Source organism: Ascaphus truei, chromosome 1 (assembly GCF_040206685.1).
Source record: "Ascaphus truei isolate aAscTru1 chromosome 1, aAscTru1.hap1, whole genome shotgun sequence".
NCBI lineage: Eukaryota > Metazoa > Chordata > Amphibia > Anura > Ascaphidae > Ascaphus > Ascaphus truei.
The window spans coordinates 394,030,271-394,053,627 of record NC_134483.1 but is presented as its reverse complement, the minus strand read 5'-3'; the positions used below and the strand labels follow the sequence as shown (position 1 = coordinate 394,053,627).

At 44.2% G+C, this 23,357-nt stretch overlaps 1 protein-coding gene across 3 annotated transcripts in view; it reads right to left on the bottom strand.

Moving 5' to 3' along the window:
• Window positions 1–23,357, bottom strand: part of MARCHF1 (membrane associated ring-CH-type finger 1) — a 302,013-nt gene that overhangs the window by 200,758 nt on the left and 77,898 nt on the right. For 2 of the 3 annotated variants that reach the window (XM_075612201.1, XM_075612183.1), the window contains exon 3: window positions 16,091–16,141. The exons of the other annotated variant lie outside the window; for it this stretch is intronic. In XM_075612201.1, coding sequence (XP_075468316.1) covers window positions 16,091–16,141 — 51 coding nt within the window. The remainder of the gene's footprint in view (window positions 1–16,090; window positions 16,142–23,357) is intronic. 3 annotated transcript variants of the gene reach the window in all.

Below are 23,357 nucleotides of genomic sequence, written 5' to 3'. Positions count from 1 at the left end.
CCTTCCTAAGTGCACCAACGTATCCTATACATATTATAATTACACATAGTGGCAGCGCTGACCACAGGACAAAGGGTTTAGGCTGTGGACACGGTGTGGGGATACACGTGATGGGTAGGTACACTACTAGTGGAGTGGAAGACACTTTGGGACTGCGTTATAGACTGTGGAGTTACCCCCTAGGGGGAGTGTTATTACGTGTGTGTTATTTCCTGCATATATATATAAACTGGTTATATACATCCTCGTGTATGTACTTATTGTATATGTGGGTCCTGTGTAGGCAACCTCCTACATTTCTAGAACCCTGCACAGGTGGAGGCGCTGTAAATCCGATCGAGCTGATGGACTCACCCCAGGTTCCCAACAAGCAGAGGCTCAGGCCTCTTATGAACCTACAGGTATATGCACCACACCTGGTAACACATAGGTTTCCACCCACACACTGTATCTGTGATTGGGATAGAGGGAATACCCGTTACATTTGGAGGCGCTGCTGAGATCTCAGACCTGGGGTTCCCTATTCAAATCAGTATCATCAGAGATCAGCAACATGGTAATTCCCTCAAGTCAAGAGGTCCATGCTTGGGCCATCTCCACCCGAGAACCACCTAGTTACGTCATGGCCGTAGGATCATTTCAGCGTTAGTGGCAGAAACTGACATCCGGGACTTGCTGAGGAAGCTCTTAGGGCCAGAAAAAGTATGGTACCGGGGCGGGGTGTTCGACTCTACTTATAATAGGAGCACCATACTATTCACTGTGGGGCGGGACATATGCCAAGAAACGGCCCCAAACACTCTAGTAGCCCCCGAGGCCCCGCCAGAAGGCTACCCCCTTATATACTCGGAATTACCAGTCATACGGGAAATGTTTTCATCAAGGGGTCCCACTCAGGTTCCAGATGAACTGTCCGCCAGTACTTGGCCACCAACTGCACCAGTGTCAAGTACTCCAAACCGGGTAGACCGCCCCCCATCCACAGTCTCCTTTACCCCAAGCGCTCTCACGGGAGCCACTAGTTGGGCTGACTGTCCGCCTCCCTAACCAGCACCCTGCTTATCAGAGACAGTATGGTAACTAATGAAGGTTCCGTAATGGGGGTGACGCTCCCTCAACTCGTAGAAGCCATCACCATGGCCTCCCAGTCACAAAGCTACCGGAAACTCAAGGCCTTCTCAGGAGTACTTCCAATACCACATGGGGAGGAAGGATAGACTCTTGGAGGGAGAATGCGTTAAAAGTCGTAGAGGAATGGTCGTGCCCGGACACAGTAAAAAGGCAGTGCATCATGGAGTGTCTCAGGCCTCCCGTTTCTACCATGGTAACCATCCACAGGGACCAACACCCAGAGTTGACGGCGTTGAATATGGTGGAGTTCCTGCTGGAAGCGTACGGAGTAGCAGAAGATGAAGGAGCGATCTGTTCGAACTACTACAATCTCTATCAGAAGGAGGGAGAGGACTTGTCGGCCTTTATACACCGCCTACAACTGGTCTTGGGAATCCTACTCAATCGTAAGCTGATTCCTACCTCTGGGATGGATGAGGCGCTTCGTAAGCAGTACCTGCGGGGATCAAGCCCCACTCACCCCATAGCCAATATGCTCTGCAGAAAAATAATGGATGGGAGTCTCCCTACGTTCACCGGGTTGCTGCGCCAGGTGAAAATGCAGGAGGCACATGCTTTGTTATACTCTACCGCAAAACCCAAGAGCCCCTCCAAAGGGAAAGGGATCTATGGAGAAGAAGGAAGAGGATGCTGCCCCGTCCAAGGGGTACAAGCCAAAACCCTCCGACAGACCACCTTCCCCGTCCAAGGTTCGTCCAGAGCGCCGCGAGGTTGTGTGCTATAACTGCGGTAAGAAGGGCCACTTCGCCAGTAACTGTCCGGAGAGGGAGGACCCTCCAGAGGAAAACCCTCCCGATAGAAGGACATCAGCCCGGTCAAAGGTCTGCCGCGTACAAATGGCAGAGTCTGACCCAGAACCCCCTCCTTCTGGAACCGAAGATGCCCCTTCTGACCCCGGCCCCAGTGATGACGCCTCACCAAGGGAAGCTTACAGTCAAGTAGGCCCCGCGGCCATCGTTCCTGTTGTACTGGAAGGGATCTACGCATCGGCCCTACTGGACATGGGGTCACAAGTGACCATTATATACCGCAAGTTCTATGACCAGCACCTTAGACACTGCCCCTTGAGGTCGGCCGAACATATGAAGGTTAGGGGGTTAAGTAATGAAGACTACCCCATCGATGGGATTGTAAGGGTTTGTGGACGGACGTTCACAGAGGTACGCAATTAGGAAGCTTTATAACGTGAAATTATAATAGGCTTTATTGTGCCTGTTCCTTTTCATCAGGAAAATTATCCAAACACAGGGGGGGAACAAAGCTTCCATTCACTTGGGAGTAATTCTAGTGAAAACACTATGCAACCAATTCACATCTCCCTAGTCAAGCATTTCTCCCCAGCCCCAAACATAGCATGAAAATAAGCAGATACAGTATAAGCAGTCTCTTAATCATGAAAGTCTTATCTGTTTATCAGCTGTAGAGTAAGCTTCTCTGCTCTCCTGGAACCGCACTGAGCGTGCACAGAAAATCAGCATCCAGGTTTAGAAGTCTTATTTGGGCCTTGTGTCTTGAAAGCAGCTCTGCTAACTTTGGCAGAGCTTAAAACAAGTGTGTCTCCATGTTCAGCTCAGGTGTCAGCTAAAGAGTTCTCACTTCCTGTTTGAACAGACAGGCTTTTGTAAGCCATCTCAATCAGGCAGGTGGTGTTTAGTAATTAACTACCAGAAGTTAACCACCACACTGCTAGATTAAAGGCACATTACTGAACAGGGATAAGTTCCCTGTTACAGGGTTCAACTGGAAATACTCCAACTGAACACCGGCAAGAAACACCCCATGCATGTAGCGGCAATGGTATTCCCGGAGCCACAAGACCAGTGCAAGTATCCGATCATCTTGGGAACCAATACTGATATAGTACAAGCTGTAATAAGAGCCTACCTGAAAGAGACCTACGAGTTGCCGCTGGCCAATTCTCTGCTAGATCCCGTCCTATGAGAAGAGTGCAACCGAGTATATGCCTTGGAGCGTCACGGGGATCTCTACAATCGTCAACGCGGACTGACGACCATATTCCAAGGGGGAGTACAATGCATGGATGTCTGGTGCTATTATCCCGAGCGAGTTGAGAACGATCAGCTCGTCTCTCTGGAGAGTACCCCTGAGGAGGAAGTTCAGAGAAGGTATAGGGTATTACCTGAAGTAAGGGAGTGGGCGACTAAAATCCCTCTACGAACTTACGTATATGTGCAGAACATCTCCCCATTCCCGATGGAGCTTGATGCCAGACAGAGTCTGGGTTGCATATATCCGGTCAGCCCTGTGGAAACAACGCCCCAGGTGAATGCGGCGGCAGCAGGTGAACGGTTAGCCGATCTGGACTTCAACTTCAGCGAGTCGACATTGCCTAATGAGTAGAAAGAGCGGCTGACAACCCAATTGAATAAACGACGGACTGTGTTCTCCGCGAGTGAGATGGATGTGGGGTGCAGTCGCAGCGCCCAACATGCCATTAGGCTGAGTGATGCCACTCCATTCCGCGAACGCTCTCGTCGCATCGCCCCTAGGGATGTTGATGATGTGAGGAACGTCTTGCAAGAAATGGAGACCGCTGGGATTTTGACGGAGTCTCGAAGCCCTTACGCCTCTCCCATAGTAGTGGTGAGGAAAATGAACGTATTCGTATGACTGTGTGTCGACTATCGAACCCTGAACAATCGTACGATACCGGACCAGTACAATTTTCCTCGCATTGAAGAGATCCTGAATGCTTTGAACGGAAGCCAATGGTTCAGCGTGGTCGATCTATGATCTGGGTACTATCAGGTACCCATGAATGCAGAGGATCAGGAGAAAACAGCCTTCGCCTGTCCCCTGGGGTTCTACCAATTTACCCGTATGCCCCAAGGTATATGTGGGGCTCCTGCTACATTCCAAAGGCTGATGGAGAAGAATTTCGGGGACATAAACCCTCGGGAGTGTCTCGTATATCGGGACGACATCATTGTCTTCGGAAGGACGCTGGAAGAGCACGAGGAGAGGCTGCTTAAAGTGATAGATCATCTTGGGAAAGAAGGATTGAAGTTGTCCCTCGACAAGTGTCGCTTCTGCCACACCTCAGTGACTTACGTGGGACACATCGTGTCAGCTCAAGGAATCACCACCGACCCAGCCAAAGTAGAAGCGGTCGTGAACTGGCCTCGTCCCGAGAATGTCACAGAGCTGCGATCTTTCCTGGGTTTCTGCGGGTATTGCCGTCGCTTCGTGGTAGGGTACTCTAGTCGAGCTAAACCCCTGAACAATCTGTTGAAGATATATCCCAAAGATACAGGAAGGAAGGCCACGTCGGCCCATCAACCGTTTGGCGATAAATGGACGCCTGAGTGTGAACGGGCCTTCCTGAAGTTGAAGAAAAGTCTGACCGAAGCGCCGGTGCTTGCGTATGCTGATCCAGAACAACCATACGTTCTGCATGTGGATGCCAGTCTAAATGGCTTGGGTGCCGTCTTGTACCAGAAGCACCCAGAGGGCCTTCGCCCAGTGGCCTACATCAGCCGCAGTCTGACACCCAGTGAACAGAAATACCCTGTCCACAAGTTGGAATTCCTGGCTCTCAAATGGGCCATCACGGAAAAACTCCACGATTACCTGTACGGTGTTACGTTTGAGGTAAGGACGGATAACAACCCCCTCACGTACATCAATACCTCGGCCAAATTGGACGCAGCAGGACACCGATGGCTGGCAGCTCTAAACAATTACCAATTCTCCCTGAAGTATAAGCAGGGGTCTTTGAATGTAGGGGCTGACGCCCTATCCTGACGACCAGGGCTAAGTGCTACTCCAGATGATGAGGAATGGGAAGAACTCCCAGGACCAGGGGTGCGAGCTATGTGCAGCACTGCCACCATCATCAACGATCAAGTGGCCTTCTCCGAATTACGGGTTGCAGATTCCTTGGGATGCCAGTCGCAGGCCATCCCCGAAGCTTACTGTGATCCGAAAGGAATGAATATAACTTATGACAAAGTGCTGCGGTGGAAAGATCTAGTGGACTACCAAATACAGGATCCTGTAGTTAGTATTATTAGGCAAGCCGTTGAAAAGAGGAATCCAGCTCTCTTGAAGCGTGCACCCAAGGACTTGGTTGCTTTGCTCATGCGGGAAGCGGACAAATTTGAAATAGACAACTGCTTACTCTATCGGGTGGTGCAATACCACAACCACCCTGATAGGGGAAAACTAGTCCTCCCTAAGAACTTGCAATACATGGTGTTGAAGTCCCTGCATGACGAGCATGGACATCTTGGTGTAGAGAAGACCTTTGGGTTGGTCAGAGGCCGTTTTTTCTGGTCCAAGATGCAAGAGGCCGTAGAACGCCACTGTCGCCATTGTACTCGGTATATACAACGCAAGACCCTGTCCCTCCAGAGCCGCATCCATGGGCCATCTGAAGAGTTCTGGCCCAATGGAACTTGTGTGTATGGACTTTCTGTGCATTGAGCCTGATAGCCGGGGAATATGCAACGTGCTGGTCATCACGGACCATTAGACCCGGTATGCCCAGGCCTTCCCCACGAAAGATCAAAAAGCCATCACGGTGGCAAAAATATTATGGGAGAAGTACTTCGTGCACTACAGTCTTCCAAACCGCTTTCATTCAGACGAAGGTCGGGATTTTGAGAGCACTCTGATCCGAGAACTGCTCAAAATGCTGAACATCGCCAAATCACGAACGACCCCGTACCACCCCGAAGGAGATGCATTGCCAGAACGATTTAATCGAACCTTACTGGACATGCTCGGCACTCTACAGAGTGCTCAGAAGACTGAATGGAGTCGACACGTGGAGGCCCTGGTGCATGCGTAGAATTGTACCCGACACGAGTCAACTTGATTCTCCCCATACTTCCTCATGTTTGGGCGAGAGGCGAGACTGCCAGTGGATGTACGTCTTAGAGTCTCGACGGATGGGATACACAATGCTACCCATTTCAAATACGTGCAAAGACTTAAAGACAGGTTGCAGCAGGCCTACCAATAGGCTGAGAAGTCTACAGCTAAGCTGAATGCTGACAATAAAAGGCGATACGATCATAAGGTTAAATATCGGGAACTTCGTCCTGGAGACGCTGTGTTGCTTCGCAATCTGGGAGTTCCGGGAAAACATAAGTTTGCTGACCGATGGAGAGACGGTGTATATGAAATAGAATCTCAAATGCCTGGCCCCCCGGTCTACCGCATCAAAGACACTGACGGCCGGGAAAAGGTATGGCACCATAATCATCTTCTCCCCATTCCACAAGTGGGAGATGAGGAAGCAGAAATACTGGCCACACCGCTCAAGGGTGAGTCCGACTTATCAGAGATGGGTCAAGAGACTGTAAATAACAAAAACCACTCTGAAACTTCTGAAGATCCTATGGAAGGACCCTCTCAAAGGGACTATTCCACAGAAGGGGCATCTCCCGGAGGCGCAACGGGTAAAGGGCCCCGTAGGCCAACGCCTACTAAGGTGGCTCCAGTGGGCCAGCCTTTGGATCCACAGAGCCCGTGCTTTGTGCCGAACAGAGACTGTTCAGAGACATTTCTCCCCTCAAGGGAAGAGGCTGAGCCTCAGGACTGTGCTTATTACTCCCCAGAGGGAGTTGTTGAAGAACAGCCCCGCAGGAGCCAAAGAGTCAGGTACCCTCCCAACCGGGTAACCTATGATCAAATTGGGGCACCCCATTATGAGGCTCAGCAGTGGGCTCGCAGCAGAGTGCAGTCCATCATTGTGATGTTCACTGAAAAGTGCAATCTGATCTAGAGATGATAAGTTAAGATCGCATTGATTGTTGCATTTTTATTATATAACGATGTTGTGCCATTTTCATTATATAACTTCTGTACATAGTTATATTCAGTTGTGTCCCAAGCGAGGACGTTGGGGTTTTTACCAGGGGGAGGATGTAGCCAGGTACCCTCTGCGTGTTGCTGCCCCGCGACCTTCCCCCTCGTTTTCTCCGCTGCCGGGGGTCACTCGATAGACCCACCAACATTTCTGGAGGGTGGGGCCAGTGCAGGGAGCGGGTTAGCGTTCCGGCGGTCCCCGGTGGCTCCCAAGCAGGGCGCCGCCATCTTGCGATAGATCGCGCATGCGCAGTAAGTCCCGGCGGCCCGGCAGAGTTCGCGCATGCGCAGGATAAGCGCGCGAACGCTAGCCTACCAGGGAAGGCTCTTGAATGGGACTACAAGTCCCATGAGCCTAGGGAGCGGCCCCATGATGCCAGGGAGCCAATAGGGCTCGGGAGCTCCCTGCTTGCAGGGAATAGATACATTTCGCGCGCGCGGGAGACAAGTCAGTCAGGACCAGGAAGAGCTAGGGGAAGGAGTGAGTGCAGGGGTCAGTGACACTGCATTTGGCCAGTAACCCCCTAGGCCCCAGATAGGTCCTTACTCCCCAGCTTGTGGTGCTACAGGGACAAGCCCTAGGTTAGGGACCCTGTCACAGTAGTAATAGCATTAGATAGGGACACAGCGGACGCTGCGCTTCCCGAGAAGAGACTTGGGCTCAAGTCTGTGCCCAAAGAGACAGAGACTATCTCCAGGGTGGGATCGCCCCTGGCAGGACCCTCATGCGAGAAAACACCGGATCAGATGGGATCACCAAGCAGCAGATCCTTTTCGAAGTTGCTTGCAGGCCTGAGTGCAGGAGCGCTCGGCAGGTACCTTCCTAAGTGCACCAACCTATCCGATACATATTATAATTACACATAGTGGAAGCGCTGACCACGGGACAAAGGGGTTAGGCTGTGGACACGGTGTGGGGATACACGGTGGTGGGTAGGTACAGTCCTAGTGGAGTGGAAGACACTTTGGGACTGCGTTATAGACTGTGGAGTTACCCCCTAGGGGGAGTGTTATTACGTGTGTGTTATTTCCTGCATATATATATATAAACTGGTTATATACATCCTCGTGTATGTACTTATTGTATATGTGGGTCCTGTGTAGGCAACTTCTACATTTCTAGAACCCTGCACAGGTGGAGGCGCTGTAAATCCGATCGAGCTGACAGACTCACCCCAGGTTCCCAACAAGCGGAGGCTCAGGCCTCTTGTGAACCTACAGGTATATGCACCACACCTGGTAACACATAGGTTTCCACCCACACACACTGTATCTGTGATTGGGATAGAGGGAACACCCGTTATATATTCATTTGTTTTAATTATTTATACACTTTTCACATTGATTAGCAGCTTTATTTTGGTGTTCAGCGGTTGGTGTTGTTTTATGTTTTTATAATTCTGTGTTGTTAATAAAATCCATTTTATTATTTCCACCACTTTTGAGTGCTTTCATTAGACCCTTTTTTCTTCTTCTGTGTTTGTGTATATATATATGAAACGAATATTTACCAGATGTTTTGTCTGGGAAATAGAGACAGCACACAGCCAAGTAAGTAGAAAAAACGGTATTCACATAAGACATACACGGCACTGCTAGACGTGACCTTTCTCAGGGTTGTGCGAGCCCCGCAGTGAGCCCACGTGATCACGGGGAGCCCACGGGTTGCTACTGCGCAAGCGCATTCACCCGGGGCTCCAGTGTTTATCCCTCTATGCGCGCGGCAATGGGTAGGGATTCAGGGCTTATCATCCCTTTCTCTGGGAGGGGTGCGTGTGCACCAGGAAGATGTGGATGGTGGTGCCGACGGGCGCGCGTATGGCGTGCTCCCCCGCTCCTTAGACACGCTCCATGGCTACCATGGTGATGAAGCCTGTGCTGGCTCTGCGCAAGCGCATATCAGCTCGGGTTTTCTTCTCTCTGCTGGCCCAGGATTGCGTGTGGGTGGCAGGGGCTGCGTGTGGGGACAAGCAGCGCGCGCTCTGGTGACCCCACACCAGAATCTCATCGGCCAGATTACAGGGAGGATTCCAGATATGGTTCAGGATTGGTAAGCCAATTATTTTTTACTCTTTAAATATGTTAATGATGATAGGATGTGTATGCCTTGATAAAGTGCTCTGTGTAGCACGAAACATGTTGGTAGGGTAATGCCTTGCCTTCTTTCCCTCCATGGCTATTAAATCTTTTTATGGATAACGCACCTTCCTCCTAATTCTCTTTTTTGGATGATTCCAGTTGTGCTCTGCCATCTCTCCTTTCTATTGCTATCTATCTCCAAGGACGGAGGCACACCTAGAAGGTATGGTAGGATCAACATGGACGCTGCAGCAGACGCGTGAGTTTCTTGCTTGCTACATTGTTATATTATTCTCCAAAGGCATTAGGGTATTGTTCATTGGGGTGATCATTAGCCTTTGGGTTCCTGGACAATTTGAGTGCCGTCTATGCTGGTTTACCAACTAGGATACCACACCCAGTACCCCCCTACAATCAAGATTACATCCCAGACCTCATATAGGATTCATCATCTTCATACCATTATCATCACAGCTGTACACAGTTCTTAGCACCACGCATTATACTCCTAAAATGTAAGAACACTGCTCCAGCAATTAATGTGCACTGTTTGGCAGAGATGTTTGTGCAACTTTGGACCTGGCAGATCTAATTGACATTCGTAAATGGTTAAAAAAAATTACTGTATACACCAATGCAGAATTTGATCGCAATACAATATGTGTATATTGTAATTCTTTGCTAACTTTTCCTCCTCCTTCCCTAAATCTGCTGACATACAGAGAGCATAACTAGAAAAAAAGTGCCTTGATATATTGACAATGTACCAAAAACTCAAACTGGAACAGAAAACTCCACTAGATTTATTAAAGAAAAAAAAGTTATTTTCTTTTATTTTACAAATAATGAGCTGTTTTATTTGTATCAGTTTGGCCCAACAATAACCATAGTTGACACATACTATAGGACCTAAACTTTAGTACTGTACTGTTTGTCCACCCAATGTTGCTCTTCCAAAAGGTTCTGGGTTCCACTTATATAACTTTTGTGACTGCAAAGTGGGAATGATGGTGTGAACATACATCACCAGATTTAGCAAAGAAAACTATCCAGTTGCTTCCCCTTGGATTCATTTTGTTTGATAAATCTTGTGATTAAAGGTAGACCAGTTTTGAGCTAAGTACCTTTATACCTTGTAGTCCAGTTTTTAAATATATTGCAGTTATAGGCTGTGGACGGTACTCATGTAATATTAATCATGTAATAGCTTTTCCAATATTTCATTACAAATAAGAATGTCTAAAACTTTCAAAAGAATGGAAACAAAAGACGCAGAATCAACAATTACTACTGTTTTCATGTAGTACCAGTTGGGGATAGTGTTATTAGCTGTCCCAAAATGAATGGAACCATTTCAGATTTGTAGGAATGTCTGAAGTCCCTTTCAAGCAGCAGAACATGTGTTCTTTTTTTTAATATGTGGGTAGCAGAGGGTCTTTGGAGCTAAACGTGTTAATTTCAGCTCTGGGGTCCCCGTGCTTTCCGAGATATTTACCCCATAGGGGATGTGACTCTGCTTGTGACTAAAATATGTTAGTTTCTTATAGAACATCATACAATTTGTATCCCACTCGTGTTGATACCTGATTGTGTTTTATTAAATTGCTTATGTTTTGCATTTGTTTTTTGAAATTGCAAACACCACACAATCTGAATGCCATTGATGCTAATTATTTGTGTTCCATTGAATTGCAACTGTTTTGCATTTAATACTTGTAATTGCGACGTTACAACTGACGGCATGCATGGACTCTTTAAAAACATACTTCTCCTTGTCTGGGTGAGATTATAAACCCCTGGAGAAGCTAATTTGATGAGTGAAACGTGTAGGGTGACTTTATATCACGGTTCTGGACTTGTGAGAGTTGTTTGCTTCTGTGCTCTATTTGCCTGCACCAACATGAGAGTATGATCTGCTCTGCCTCTCTGCTGCATGCTGAGATAGGAGGACAAGTGAGCCATTGCCTGCTGGAGTGGAGCCTGTGGACAGCCAGTCTATAGAGCCTGGGTGGTCTATATGCTTTATATTACTTGGGAGCATGTGAGTGTCTTTCCACTACTCTGTTACATGTGTTTTTATTAGTTTAATTAAATTAATTTGCACCATTTTTCTATTCTCTCCTTCATATATAAGGATATACTGCCCTGGATTCACTCAAATAGAAAGATCCTGTTGGAGTCCACTTTGTGTTGGAAAATGCTTTCATATTCCCATAGACAGTGGTCGACAAAGCCGGTCGCCAGGGACGACCCGAATTTGTCCGCTGGCGAATGGCCCAAGCAGCACAGGGATTTTACTGTATTTTTCAAATTGTGATCATCTTTATTTACTTTATCTTTTGGCTGTGAGGTCACCTGATCCGAAAGAAAAATGTCATGAAAAAAAACAGAATGTGAGGTCATCTTGACAACCAAGACTACTACTGGCAACTGCAGTGTTGCTCTATCGGAATCATCAGTGAAGCCTGTTATCCATATGAGCCTCCGTTGTGTACGAAGCAGAGTTTCCTCCTGTGATTGATGACATTAGACTCTATGTGACTATCTGTGCTCATGGTTGCTGTTAGATTCCAGTTTTTGAAGTGCAACACAAACCAGCAGGAGCTGTACCTTTGAGTGGACTATTAGATCAGATGGAGATCCAGGAAATTGATCTCTGTCGAGTTAGTCACTCCACTAAGTATAATGTTTTGATCATTGCAATTCAGATGTTGAATAAATAGTGCCAATTTGTCTTTTGAACCAGACCAGATGACCAAAATATCGTCAATATATGTTCCGTAATTTTTGCTACATTTACGGAATTGATTATTAACCCACACATAGTCATCCTCCCAGAGAGGAGGTAACTAACTTCACTAAGACACGGCCCCTTCCCCCACCACCCCATCATCCATGAGTGCACTGCTTAAGCGCCGAAGCGATTCTCAGGGACCCCCTGCTTCGAGAGTTACAGGAAGAAACAGTCTCTTGCAAGTTTAATTCTCCCGCGTCACGTGACCAGGACATTTAAACCTCCAGGAGATTCTGGCACCCCATACCGGGTCTGTAACTCGTGAAACAGGGTCACCGCACCTGAAATTAATGCAGTACAGCTCAGGAAACCCCCTGCTTCAATACTATGTAATTAAAATAAAAACATTATGATTGCCAGTTAGAAATGCACAGAGAGAGGGACTGATTATGTCTGCTCTCACTGCAAAGCTCTTGCGGAGTCCCATTCAAAAGCAGGGACCCCTGTTGTTTTAATTATGATGGGAAATTAGTCTAGCCTAAGTGAATACGTGAGCAGGCAGTGGTCAGGCAGTTTTCAACTAGGGTTTCCTGGTGGAATACTCGACAATATATCTGGCTACATCGGGAGCTCCATCCAATGATCTAGAAACAGGTTATTTAGAGTTCTGACAGGGATCCTCACTGTGAGTCCTGTAAATAGGTTTGTATGTATAGCTAACCATATTAAGAAGTGCCCTCTCACTGTTGTTTTCAGTTAAAAACATGCCCCTTAATTAAGCGCCAGAAGTTAGGATCCAAGATTGTTCTCAATTTTTAAAAGGCGTAAGCATACTTTTGATAGAAGGAGTTCTCAGCATTGTATCTCCAGAGTATGGTTGGACCGGCCTAGCCGGAAGGCTCCTAGTGCAATCCTGATCATATAGGTTTGGAAGACGTATGTAGTACATAGTCACGGGTTGCAAAACTGAAGTCCGAAGTGTATTCCTGAAAGACTCATTAATTATGGGCCATTATTAATTCTATGGAAGAGACTGCCAATGTATCCCTTACTACAGATAACAATTATAAGTACTGTACCTCCCAAACGTATGAGTGAGAGCTACTGTACCAGGGGATGAAGCTCAGAATAATATATTTTGCCACAAGTTTTATGTCAATGAGATGTATGTAGAGCCTTATAGATGTATGTCAAATAAAGCATCTTTTATGTTTGACAAAAGTTCCTGGTACCCATGTTTTTCTATCTGCTTATTCACACACAACATGCTTCTACAGTACCCGACACCCTGAAAAGGTATGAGAGACTGAGCACTGACACTGTATACAGTAAATCTGATGTAACCTCCTTTGGAGTCGGGTAAGGAGGGTTACAGATTCTATAATGGATTTGGGTTTTAAGAAAGGCTCATTATAAGTACAATAAAGTTAAAATAGTCTGTACTGTACTTGAGAGAAAACAAATAAAGGCCTTTTGCTACTATACTGTAGATACACATTTTTTTATTCTTCAGCACAAGATGATTCTTATTTTATATCATGCCATGTAGATTTCTTTCAAAGTTTGAGGGGTTTTAATTGAGCAACATGACTTTATTATATTATTAAATGAGCAGCTGTTAATAGTTGTGTAGTACAAGTAAAGTGTTATTCTTCTATCCACCTATTCTTTACTGAAGTTTCTTGTGTCCAGAAGAGATTGCAAGCAGGATCTCAATGATTACTTTTTTACAGGGCGTGAAGATGAACTCCCCTGGGTGCTGTGGCATGGCGTGCTAAATTTGCATTAACTGTCAGTCCAGTAATGTTTCTCAAATATTAGTTGATATTTGTGCATTGACCATATTTGATTTTTTTCTGAATTCAAAGTTCTAGTAGCTGTATTTGTCACAGAGAAAAGTAGATTCAATATAGGTTATGATACCGTTTAGTATACCAACGTTACAGTTTTTCATAGTTATAGTGCATAGAGCTTTTGAAAACTCATAGGTTTCTTCTTCAAGAGCCCAGCTGGATGGAATCATATATATTCTAAAGTGATGAACAGGGGTGGAGATGACGTATTTGTAGGCAGCCTACATTGAAGCGGGGTGAACTGGCCACCAACGCTGGATATAATGTACTCAGTAGTTCACAAATCCTGCATATTCAGTGTCGGTGGCCATATTGTTTTCCCAGAACGGCTGGACTAGCAAGGGGGCGAACCTGCAGTAAAGAAGCGGCTCTCTGATGGCGTCTGTATTCCACTCTGTTCAATGGGACAATGACAGAAAAGGCTTATTTTCAAAAGACCTCTCGTAAGTGCAATATAGTGTACCAGCTGTGTATCTCTGGTAAACATAGATTTAAACATAGATAGTTGTTCTGCTCCATCATTATGAAACAATTTGGAACAATCTTTTAGGGTTTTCATTAGTATCACAAATTGGTAGTTCTATTGTGTACTATATACTGTACTCACCTCGTGTGAATAGTATTAGTAACATTCTATCTGACCTACTCTATATCACAGAGCTGTACTACAGTATGTTGTGGTTTATTCCCTCTATTTTATGACCTTGGGAGTCACTGTGCGCCTCAACATCCACTCAAAGAATCATTCTTACAAACAGAAGAAGAAATACATTATTTGAGAGCTGCAGACTACAAAAGAACTCATCAGAATTATTTAATATTATATCACCAATATCACCTTAAGTCCCTTTTTTGTTGTTTATTATAGTGCCCTTTGCATTGAATTTTTTCTTTCACACAACAACATTTTTAAAAAAAATTAACTTTAAATACTGAATCTGAGGCTAGCACAGTGGTAGAGTTGGTTCTGACAGGTAGCTCTGCCATTGGAAGGTTTAGAAGTTTAGCTTTAGTCCAAAATACCACATTTACTGTTTATCAATGTTAAAAATAGCTTATTTTGAGTAATACAGTTTTTCACCTTATAGAAATCAGATTGCAGAACATTTTCAAGCTCTTAAACAAACTGTCGGCATATAATTTATAAAGACAGAAAGCTATAAGGGCCCCAGAAGAGAGCCTTAAAGCTGCAGTTCAGGCAATATCCTGCATGTGTGTTTTTTTTAATAAATCAGTTCTGTAGTATGAAAAAATACTTTTAGCATTTTCTGTTTTTAAAAAAACAACTTTGAAAGACCAATTTTCTTGTATTCTATTTTAACAAGCATGCTTGTTCCTATAGCAACGATTTACATTCCCCATATTTAAAGATGTCGCCAAACTTTGCCGATCAATAGACGGAGAACAAATTGACCGGCAGCTATGCAGTCTATAGGTAATTAGAGATTGCCCACATGAAACTATTGAAGTAAAAAAAAAAAAAAAAAAAGACTGAACGGCAGCTTTAAGGGACCCAACAGGTAATATCTATGTGGTTAGAGTTAGAATCTGATATAGCGATATATTGGGATGCTCCTGATGAATCAAGGGAAACCTAGATTAGAGCATGCGATTTGATTCCAGAGCACTGACTTTGGTTTACCATGGTAGAGACACACATTCAACCAATTAAGGTTACAAATGAGGATAATACACAAAAGAAAAAGAACTCAGCTGATAGCACTCATTTGTAGTATACCGATTAGCTACACGCTAATCAGCATTTACCCTATTATACCCCGTGATAGCAGGCTTCGGACTGGGATATACGGTCATTTTACTTTCATTTATGTACACACCTTTATTTTAAGAAATATATCAATAAAGTTATTTTAAATTTCTTATCACAACTCATTACTACTATCTATTCACTTCAGAGTTATAGAGTGCTACCAGCTGAGTTCTTTTTCTTTTGTGTATTATTACTTCATTTCTCAGCACAGCACCATCACTCATTTAGTTACTAAGAATGACCATTAGCTGAGCAGAGGTTCCCGTCCCCTACCTCCTTCCCCCATCGGTATACTACAAATGAGGATAGGCTACAGAAGTTATTTAAGAATACATAATTCAAAGTGCTGTCAACATAAAATAACACTCCTCCTGTTCCTCTTTTTGACAGAACTTCTCTAAAGTTTAATTTAAAGTAAATGTCTCCTGTAGAATATTCTATGTATCTATGAAAATTCTGAATGTTGTAGATATTTCAAATAATATAAAAGTGACAAAGTATGAAAAACTGGAATGTGCAATTTGGTTTCACAGTGCTTCCTTCCAATTAAATTCAAATAAGAATGTTACATTTCAATTGACAGGTGCAATACAGGGAGAGCATTTCATGTGTAATAATGTAGGTTAATGCGTGAACACTGAAATGCACTCTATCAAGCATAAGAAAGATGTAACATATTCCACAAACCTTTGATATGTTACTTGATCGACTTGCTGAATGCCCAGGGGATTTGTCATTCTGCAAAATAAAATTAGACGGATTACCTAAATAGGTGTGATAATTATGCAGGATTGTTTTTTCGCTCATCACTTTCATCCATGCTGTTGCCAATTAGTTTTAATTACTAGATGGAACACAAGTTTGAACCAATGTCTTTAAATGCTTTAATTATCAAAGTATTAGGTACTGTGCGCAGCTGACACAGTTTTAGTTCCAGAAAAATCACGAAAACATAACTCAATTTAAATCAGTCAATTATTTGAATTTGATATAAACAGTGGTGCAATCACACATGCAATATGTAAATGCTCCTTAAATAGTAAAAAATTAAAGATAAAAGGACTCAATAAATGGGTTCATTATCTCATCATAGCATAAACAGAGATCAGATATAAAACAGACTCAAAATGTACAGCAGTTACAAAAAACTAATGCAAATCGTTATTTGTCACACATTGTTAAATAATCATCACAGAATTGTACTTAGCATGCACTTAGAATACATACATCACAATATACTGTTTTATATGGTGAAAACGTGATTATTATTTACAATATATATTTTTTATGGCAAATGATTATTATCATTTGCACTTTCGGAATCTCTTGTACACTATACATTTTGCAAATAACATCATTAATATACACCAGTTGTGGCAATCTTTTACCACATCCACCTAAGAGCAGGATTGACAACAATAATCTTCCCCCCCCCCCAAAAAAAATAATAATAATGGGGAATATACAGTGGTCGACAAATCACCAAAAAATCTACTCGCTGAACAAAAAAATCTACTCGCCACCTAGTACCACACGTGTGCTGCTTGGGCCAATAGGAGCTCGCCACGATGTTAAATCCACTCGCCCGGGGCGTGCAAATGTATAGGTTTGTCGAACACTATATATATATTATATATAACAAAAGAAAATAGCAGCACCAATAAAGGTGTATGTGATAAGTTATAAAGTGTGATTATTAAGTGCACGTGGAAGTGAATCTATACAATTAAAATAATGGTGAATAATAATTATTAAATATCATCCGAAGAATGAAGGAGTGAATAAAATATATTAATTTAATATTAATATTTAATATTAAATCCTTTAATAAAGGATTCTGAATTCCAACCTGGATATAACTCCATCCAACTGAGCCCGAGAGAGAAATTCCTTAAGGGTCAATTGGAAATTGCTGGTGGGATCATCAGGCATCACAACATAGGAGGAAGTGTCCCCCAGTAATCTATGTGCCTCAAAGTGATAGGTTCCTTGTTCTGGAGGACAACAGCCCCACCCTTGTCCGCCTGCCTGATGATAATGTCGATAATTGTCGGGTCCCACATGGGTGAGTTGTATTAATTTTGTAATTGGTTTGGGTATATATGTTATGTCACTGGCAATCTTTCATTGCACATTACTGAGGAAGGTCACGTTCTGCTGACCGAAACGTTGGATGCAGTGCCTTATACTGTCTATGTGAATACAGTTGTACATTTACCTGGCTGTGTGTTGTCTCTGCTTTCCGGATTAAAGTCTGGTAAATATCTGCTCTACATGTGCATATGGGATAAGCATCAGTTTATTTTAGTTCACAGTGTGCCTACTGCCCTTGTTCTATTATATATATAATAGAACATTCTCCTTGAATACAGATAGAAAGAGACAAGCGACAGGGTACCTTTGGTGGTCACATATAACCCACACTTAGAAGCCCTACACAAGATCGGCAGGAAACTACAACCCATTCTCCAGGAATATTCAAGACGGCAACAGGTCTTCCCTGAAACACCCCTATTATCATACAGACAACCCCCTAATCTCAAGAAAATTATGGTGAGGAGTAAAGTATTCAACAGTACAACTGAATGCGGGACAAGATCATGCCTAGACGTAAGATGCAAAAACTGCGCAATGCTCTACACAGCGGACACAATACAAATAACAAACAGGAATCTGGAGTACAAAATCAGAGGAAGGTTCACCTGTTCCACCAGCAATGTCGTGTACCTCATGTGCATGAAATGCCCAGGGGGCTGCTACTACATAGGTGAGACAGGGGCTAAACAGGGGCTAAACAAAAGAATGAATCTGCATCGCCACAGCATCACAAGCAGAAACAGAGATAGTCCTGTTGGCGAACATTTCTCTTACTCTGGCCACAATACAAGGGAAAAAATAAGTGCAATATAGCGCTCACGTGACAACCTAAATAAATAAATAAACAAATGACAATAATAAATAAACCTGTGAATTAGAGTCCAAAAAAGAGTCTTGGAGCTGCCCAAAAAGTTACTCTGGTTATCTCACAACCAGGAAAAATGTAAGAGTGATAAACCTCTTGTGGCGCTGAGGTAAGGAGTGGCCTGTGAGAATTGATTGGACCGTGGATATAGTCCTGTTCCTTTAAATGAATACCTCAAGAGAGGGGAGACAAAACATAGAAAACCCTGCAATAGTGCATTACCCAAGGACTATATAAATGTAAATGAACAGAGCAATTTATTATCACAATAATGAAAAAATAATAAAATTGCGTAGATGTGTACATCAAGTATAAAACATCTCAGTGCAGCAGCACCTAAATAAAACTTTGCTCCGCCGTTGAGAAAAATTGGAACCCTACTCACCAGAGGTGGCTAAGACATCCGCAAATTATATTTGGTCTCTTTAGCTGGTGGACACCGCTCGCCGTGGGGTGAAGTATGCCAGTACCTCAAGGAGATCCGCCTTCCATCAGCTGCTACCAGAGAGGAGCCGATCGATGAGACTATATATTTTTTATTTTTTTATTTTAGGATCTAGATGCTTTCCCCGTCCTCCTGCCTCCCGAGCCTCCTCTTCCGGCCACGAGTCCCCCCCCTCCTCTCCCAGCCGCGAGTCCCCCCCTCCTCTCCCGGCCAAGGGTCCCTCCCTCCTCTTCCGGCCACGGGTCCCCCCCTCCTCTCCTGGCCGCGGGTCCCCCCCTCCTCTCCCGTCGCGGGTCCCCCCCTCCTCTCCCGGTCGCGAGTCCCCCCTCCTCTCCCGGCCGCAAGTCCCCCCCCTCCTCTCCCGCCTGGGTGCCACGATCCCCCTCTCCCGCCCGGGAGCCCTGAGCCCCCTCTCCCGCCCAGGAGCCGCGAACCCGCTCTCAGGACTGCACGAGTGTGCTAGTCCTGCCTGCTCCATGAGGTGCCGTTGGGGGAGGTGAAGTGTCAGGGGGGGGGGTGAGGTGCCAGGGGGGGAGCTGAGGTGCAAGGGGGGGGGGTGAGGTGCAAGGGGGGGAGGTGAGGTGCAGGGGAGTGATGTGAGGTGCAAGGGGGGGTGATGTGCAGGGGAGGTGATGTGAAGGGGGGGTGATGTGAAGGGGGGGTAATGTGCAGGGGAGGTGATGTGCAGGGGAGGTGATGTGAAGGGGGGGTTGTGATGTGCAGGGGAGGTGATGTGAAGGGGGGGTTGTGATGTGCAGGGGAGGTGATGTGAAGGGGGGGTTGTGATGTGCAGGGGTGGTGATGTGAAGGGGGGGTTGTGATGTGAAGGGGGGTGATGTGGGGGGTGATGTGCAGGGGGGTGATGTGAGGTGCAGGGGGGTAAGGTGCAGGGGGGTGAGGTGAGGTGCAGGGGGTGAGGGGCAGGGGGTGAGGGGCAGGGGGTGAGGGGCAGGGGGTGAGGTGCAGGGGGGTGATTGGAGGTGCAGAGGGGGGTGATTGGAGGTGCAATGGGGGAGAGTGATGTGAGGTGCAGGGGGAGAGTGATGTGAGGTGCAGGGGGGGAAATGATGTGAGGTGCACGGGGGGAGAAGGATGTGAGGTGCAGGGGGTTTGGATGTGTGTGGTGTGCAGGGGGGTATTGTGTGTTTGATGTGGAGGGGGAGTATTATGTGTGTGGGTGAGGGGGAGAGATGGGGGTATGAGAGATAGATGGGGAGTATCGCAAAGGTTGATAGTGAGGGGTTCTGGGGGAGATATGAGGATGATGATGAGGGGTGCTGAGGGAGATATATGAGGATGAGGATGAGGATGATGAGAGGTGCTGGAGGAGAGATGATGATGATGATGATGATTTTACCAGTGCGGCCCAAATTTTTTTTCCTTGGAGCATTTCGGCCCGTCTCGCTTTAACAGTTGTGCAGGCCTAAGTTAGCTAATCCTTACATTATCAACTGTACATTCAATGGAATTACCATGCGAGAGTACTGTATCTCATTAGTATAGGATATAACCATTCCAGTGTGTTCGCATTGGATGGTTAATACTTATTGTAACAATTAGTTTAAGTTAATACTATTAGACATTGGATGGGCCCCTTGAATCTCTGGAACCTTTGATGACACCTAGGTAGCATACACCCTACATCCACAGGGAAAATAGGCACTAGTGGGCAGTCATGCACTTACTGCTCACAGGGAGACACAGAGAATTTTTATTAAAAGGTTAGGAGATGGCACACAGTTATGGCCATTTTTTTTTAGCATGTTACAAATTAGTGTTCACCCTATTAGGAGTATATCAGTTATACTTCAAATAGATACTGATATTTTATTGGATATATTTGATCAATTGGTCACGATTTTAACAAGTTTAATAAAATTGTATTTAGTTTTTATTGATTTTTATATATTTATTTATCATGATATATGTGGCTAGTATTATACCTGTTGAAATGACATGAACCATAGATTATCATGAAACACTGCTCAATCAAGGTTACACACACCCAAGTGGTGTGAAATCAATCTAGAAATCATCAAGTGATTGTATGGACATGTGGCCAGCAATCAGTAATTAATGCACTAACCAATGAGAGAACAGGCTCATAACTTTACCACATACATAAAAAGAGGATTGAACATTGCTTCATTATATCCCTGAGGAAGGCGCAGCAGCACCGAAACGCGTAGGATTCTTTATTTCTCTCAAAACTGACATTTTCTAGTCTGACATTTTCCAGTCTGCCACCATAGGCTACGGGGGGCAAAACATACCCTATAAATATATTTATCCTCTCACTTACTCACTGTTAAGTTAATTTCTAGATGTCAGTGACATCACACAGTCAGTGTGGTGTAGGGGTAAGGTTTGCTTAACTAGCATATGAAAGGTCATGGGTTCTATTCCTGTATCATATGATGTAATTAAAAATTTATAAATGATTATTTTATTTTTATTATATTGTATAATTTATAAATGAATAATAAAGAATAATACATAATAATAATATATAATAATTATTATTATTATTAAGTTTAAGTTGAATGTTTAAAAAAAAAAAAGACTGCACACGAGAGCTGGAGAAAGGAGAGCACGTGGACGGCTGCAGAGAGTAAAGCTTCTACGAAGTGAAGTGAGGAGAGAGATGCCGGCGCGGCAAAATGGAGGTTTTAAAAAAAAAAAAAAAAAGACTGCACATGACAGCTGCAGAGAGGAGAGAGGAGAGCACGTGGACGGCTGCAGAGAGGAAAGCTTCTATGACGTGAGGAGAGAGATGCCGGTAAGTTCCTCGCGTGGCAAAATGGAGGTTTAAAAAAAAATATGACTGCCGGTGAAATTTTAACGCGATCCCAGATATAACGCGGTCTAGGGGCTGTGGACCCCAAGGACCGCGTTATAACGGGGTTGAGCTGTATGTTGCTTATTATTGTGTGCATATTACCATACTTTTAATATAAATGAGAAATAAGTATTGTCATTGTCAATATTGTTTCATTTACTTTTTAATTTAAGGTTAACATTAATGAATGACTCAATGCATACAGTGATTTGCAGGTGTTCTGTTTCATTTAAACTGATTCAGTATACAGACTAATAATTAGGATTGCTTGTGGTCCCACTACATTCCTGCAAACAATTAAAGGTAAGAAAGCCTTTATAAAGTGCAAGATAAATAAGGGACAAACACAGTGATTTTAGGCTATTTAAGTAAAAAACATGTGTTAGCATATAGATGTCAATGCTAAAAATGAGCAAATAGCCCTGACTAAACAAGTTAGTTTTGGTAGCAGTTAAAAAAAAATCTGTTTTATTAGGATTTAGGACCAAAACTAATCTGGTGTAATTCACTAACATTTCTGTGCACAGACTAGCACAGTGAAGGAACTGTAGGAGCATAATGTACATTTTGCCTTAGTGAATAAAGCACACAATGTAGTGGAAACGGTCATTTGCAAGAGAAAATAAACTAGTGTTATATATTTCAGGAATATCACTCTATATTATTTTCTTTGGTTTCAATTTTCAATCAGATTTTTTTTAATATCTAATATCTAATATTGGTCCTTTTTGTATACACCATTGTTTTTGTTTTTTTTTAACTTAATTTTATTAGCAGTTTTCAATAGGATACAGAAAATAAGAAGGGAAAATTCAGGACCACAACTAGCAGTTTTCACAGACATTTAAATTTGAACAGTGATGATGGGGTCAAATTAACAACTACTAATAATAACACGTTTAAATAATAAATAGACCAAACAAATACAAAGGAAAGAAGGGAGGGGGAGGGGCGTGAGGTGGGGGTGGGGGGAGAGGAGGAGGGGAGGGAGGAGAGGGGGGGAAGTGGGGAGGGGAGGGAACACCTTCTTTATCAGCTTTTTAGGTTTTTAACTTGTCTATTTTCCTGTACCTATTATTTATAAGAAATATTCCTTGTTCCAGGCCTTGCCTGACCAACTTTGGGGGGAACGATTTAATCCCTCCTATATAAAGGCCAGTTCTCTGTTGTCTCTCTGCCCCCCTTCTCCGGCGAACCAGGGATCCCATATCTGGGCAAACGTATGGCAGTTCTCTCTTAGGAATGCAGTGAGCTTTTCCATAATAGACATATGCCATATCCTATGTTTAAGCACAGCTAGAGAGGGAGCTTCCTGTTTCTTCCAGGACGCCGCGATACAGCATCTTGTGGCTGACATGATTTGGGTGATCATCTTGGCTGAAGCTCGCGGCATATCCTGAATAGGTCTTCCCAGGAGGGCAACCCATGTGTCGGGTCTCAATTTAACATTTATCAACCTATTACAACATTGTTTTAATGTTAATGTAGCCACCTATTTTTAAAAAAATCATCTCTCTTTTTGCCAATTAACCTTTTTTTGTGTGTTTCTATAAAAATCTACAAGGGGTTATGTATTAAAGTCTCCCAGCTGCAAAACTGGGGCAAAACGTGGTGCAAAAGATAGAACTAGATTTTTTGACAAGAGAATATCTACGGTAATTGCATGCAATACAGATTGCTTTTTATAATAAATCAGGTAGCTACATTT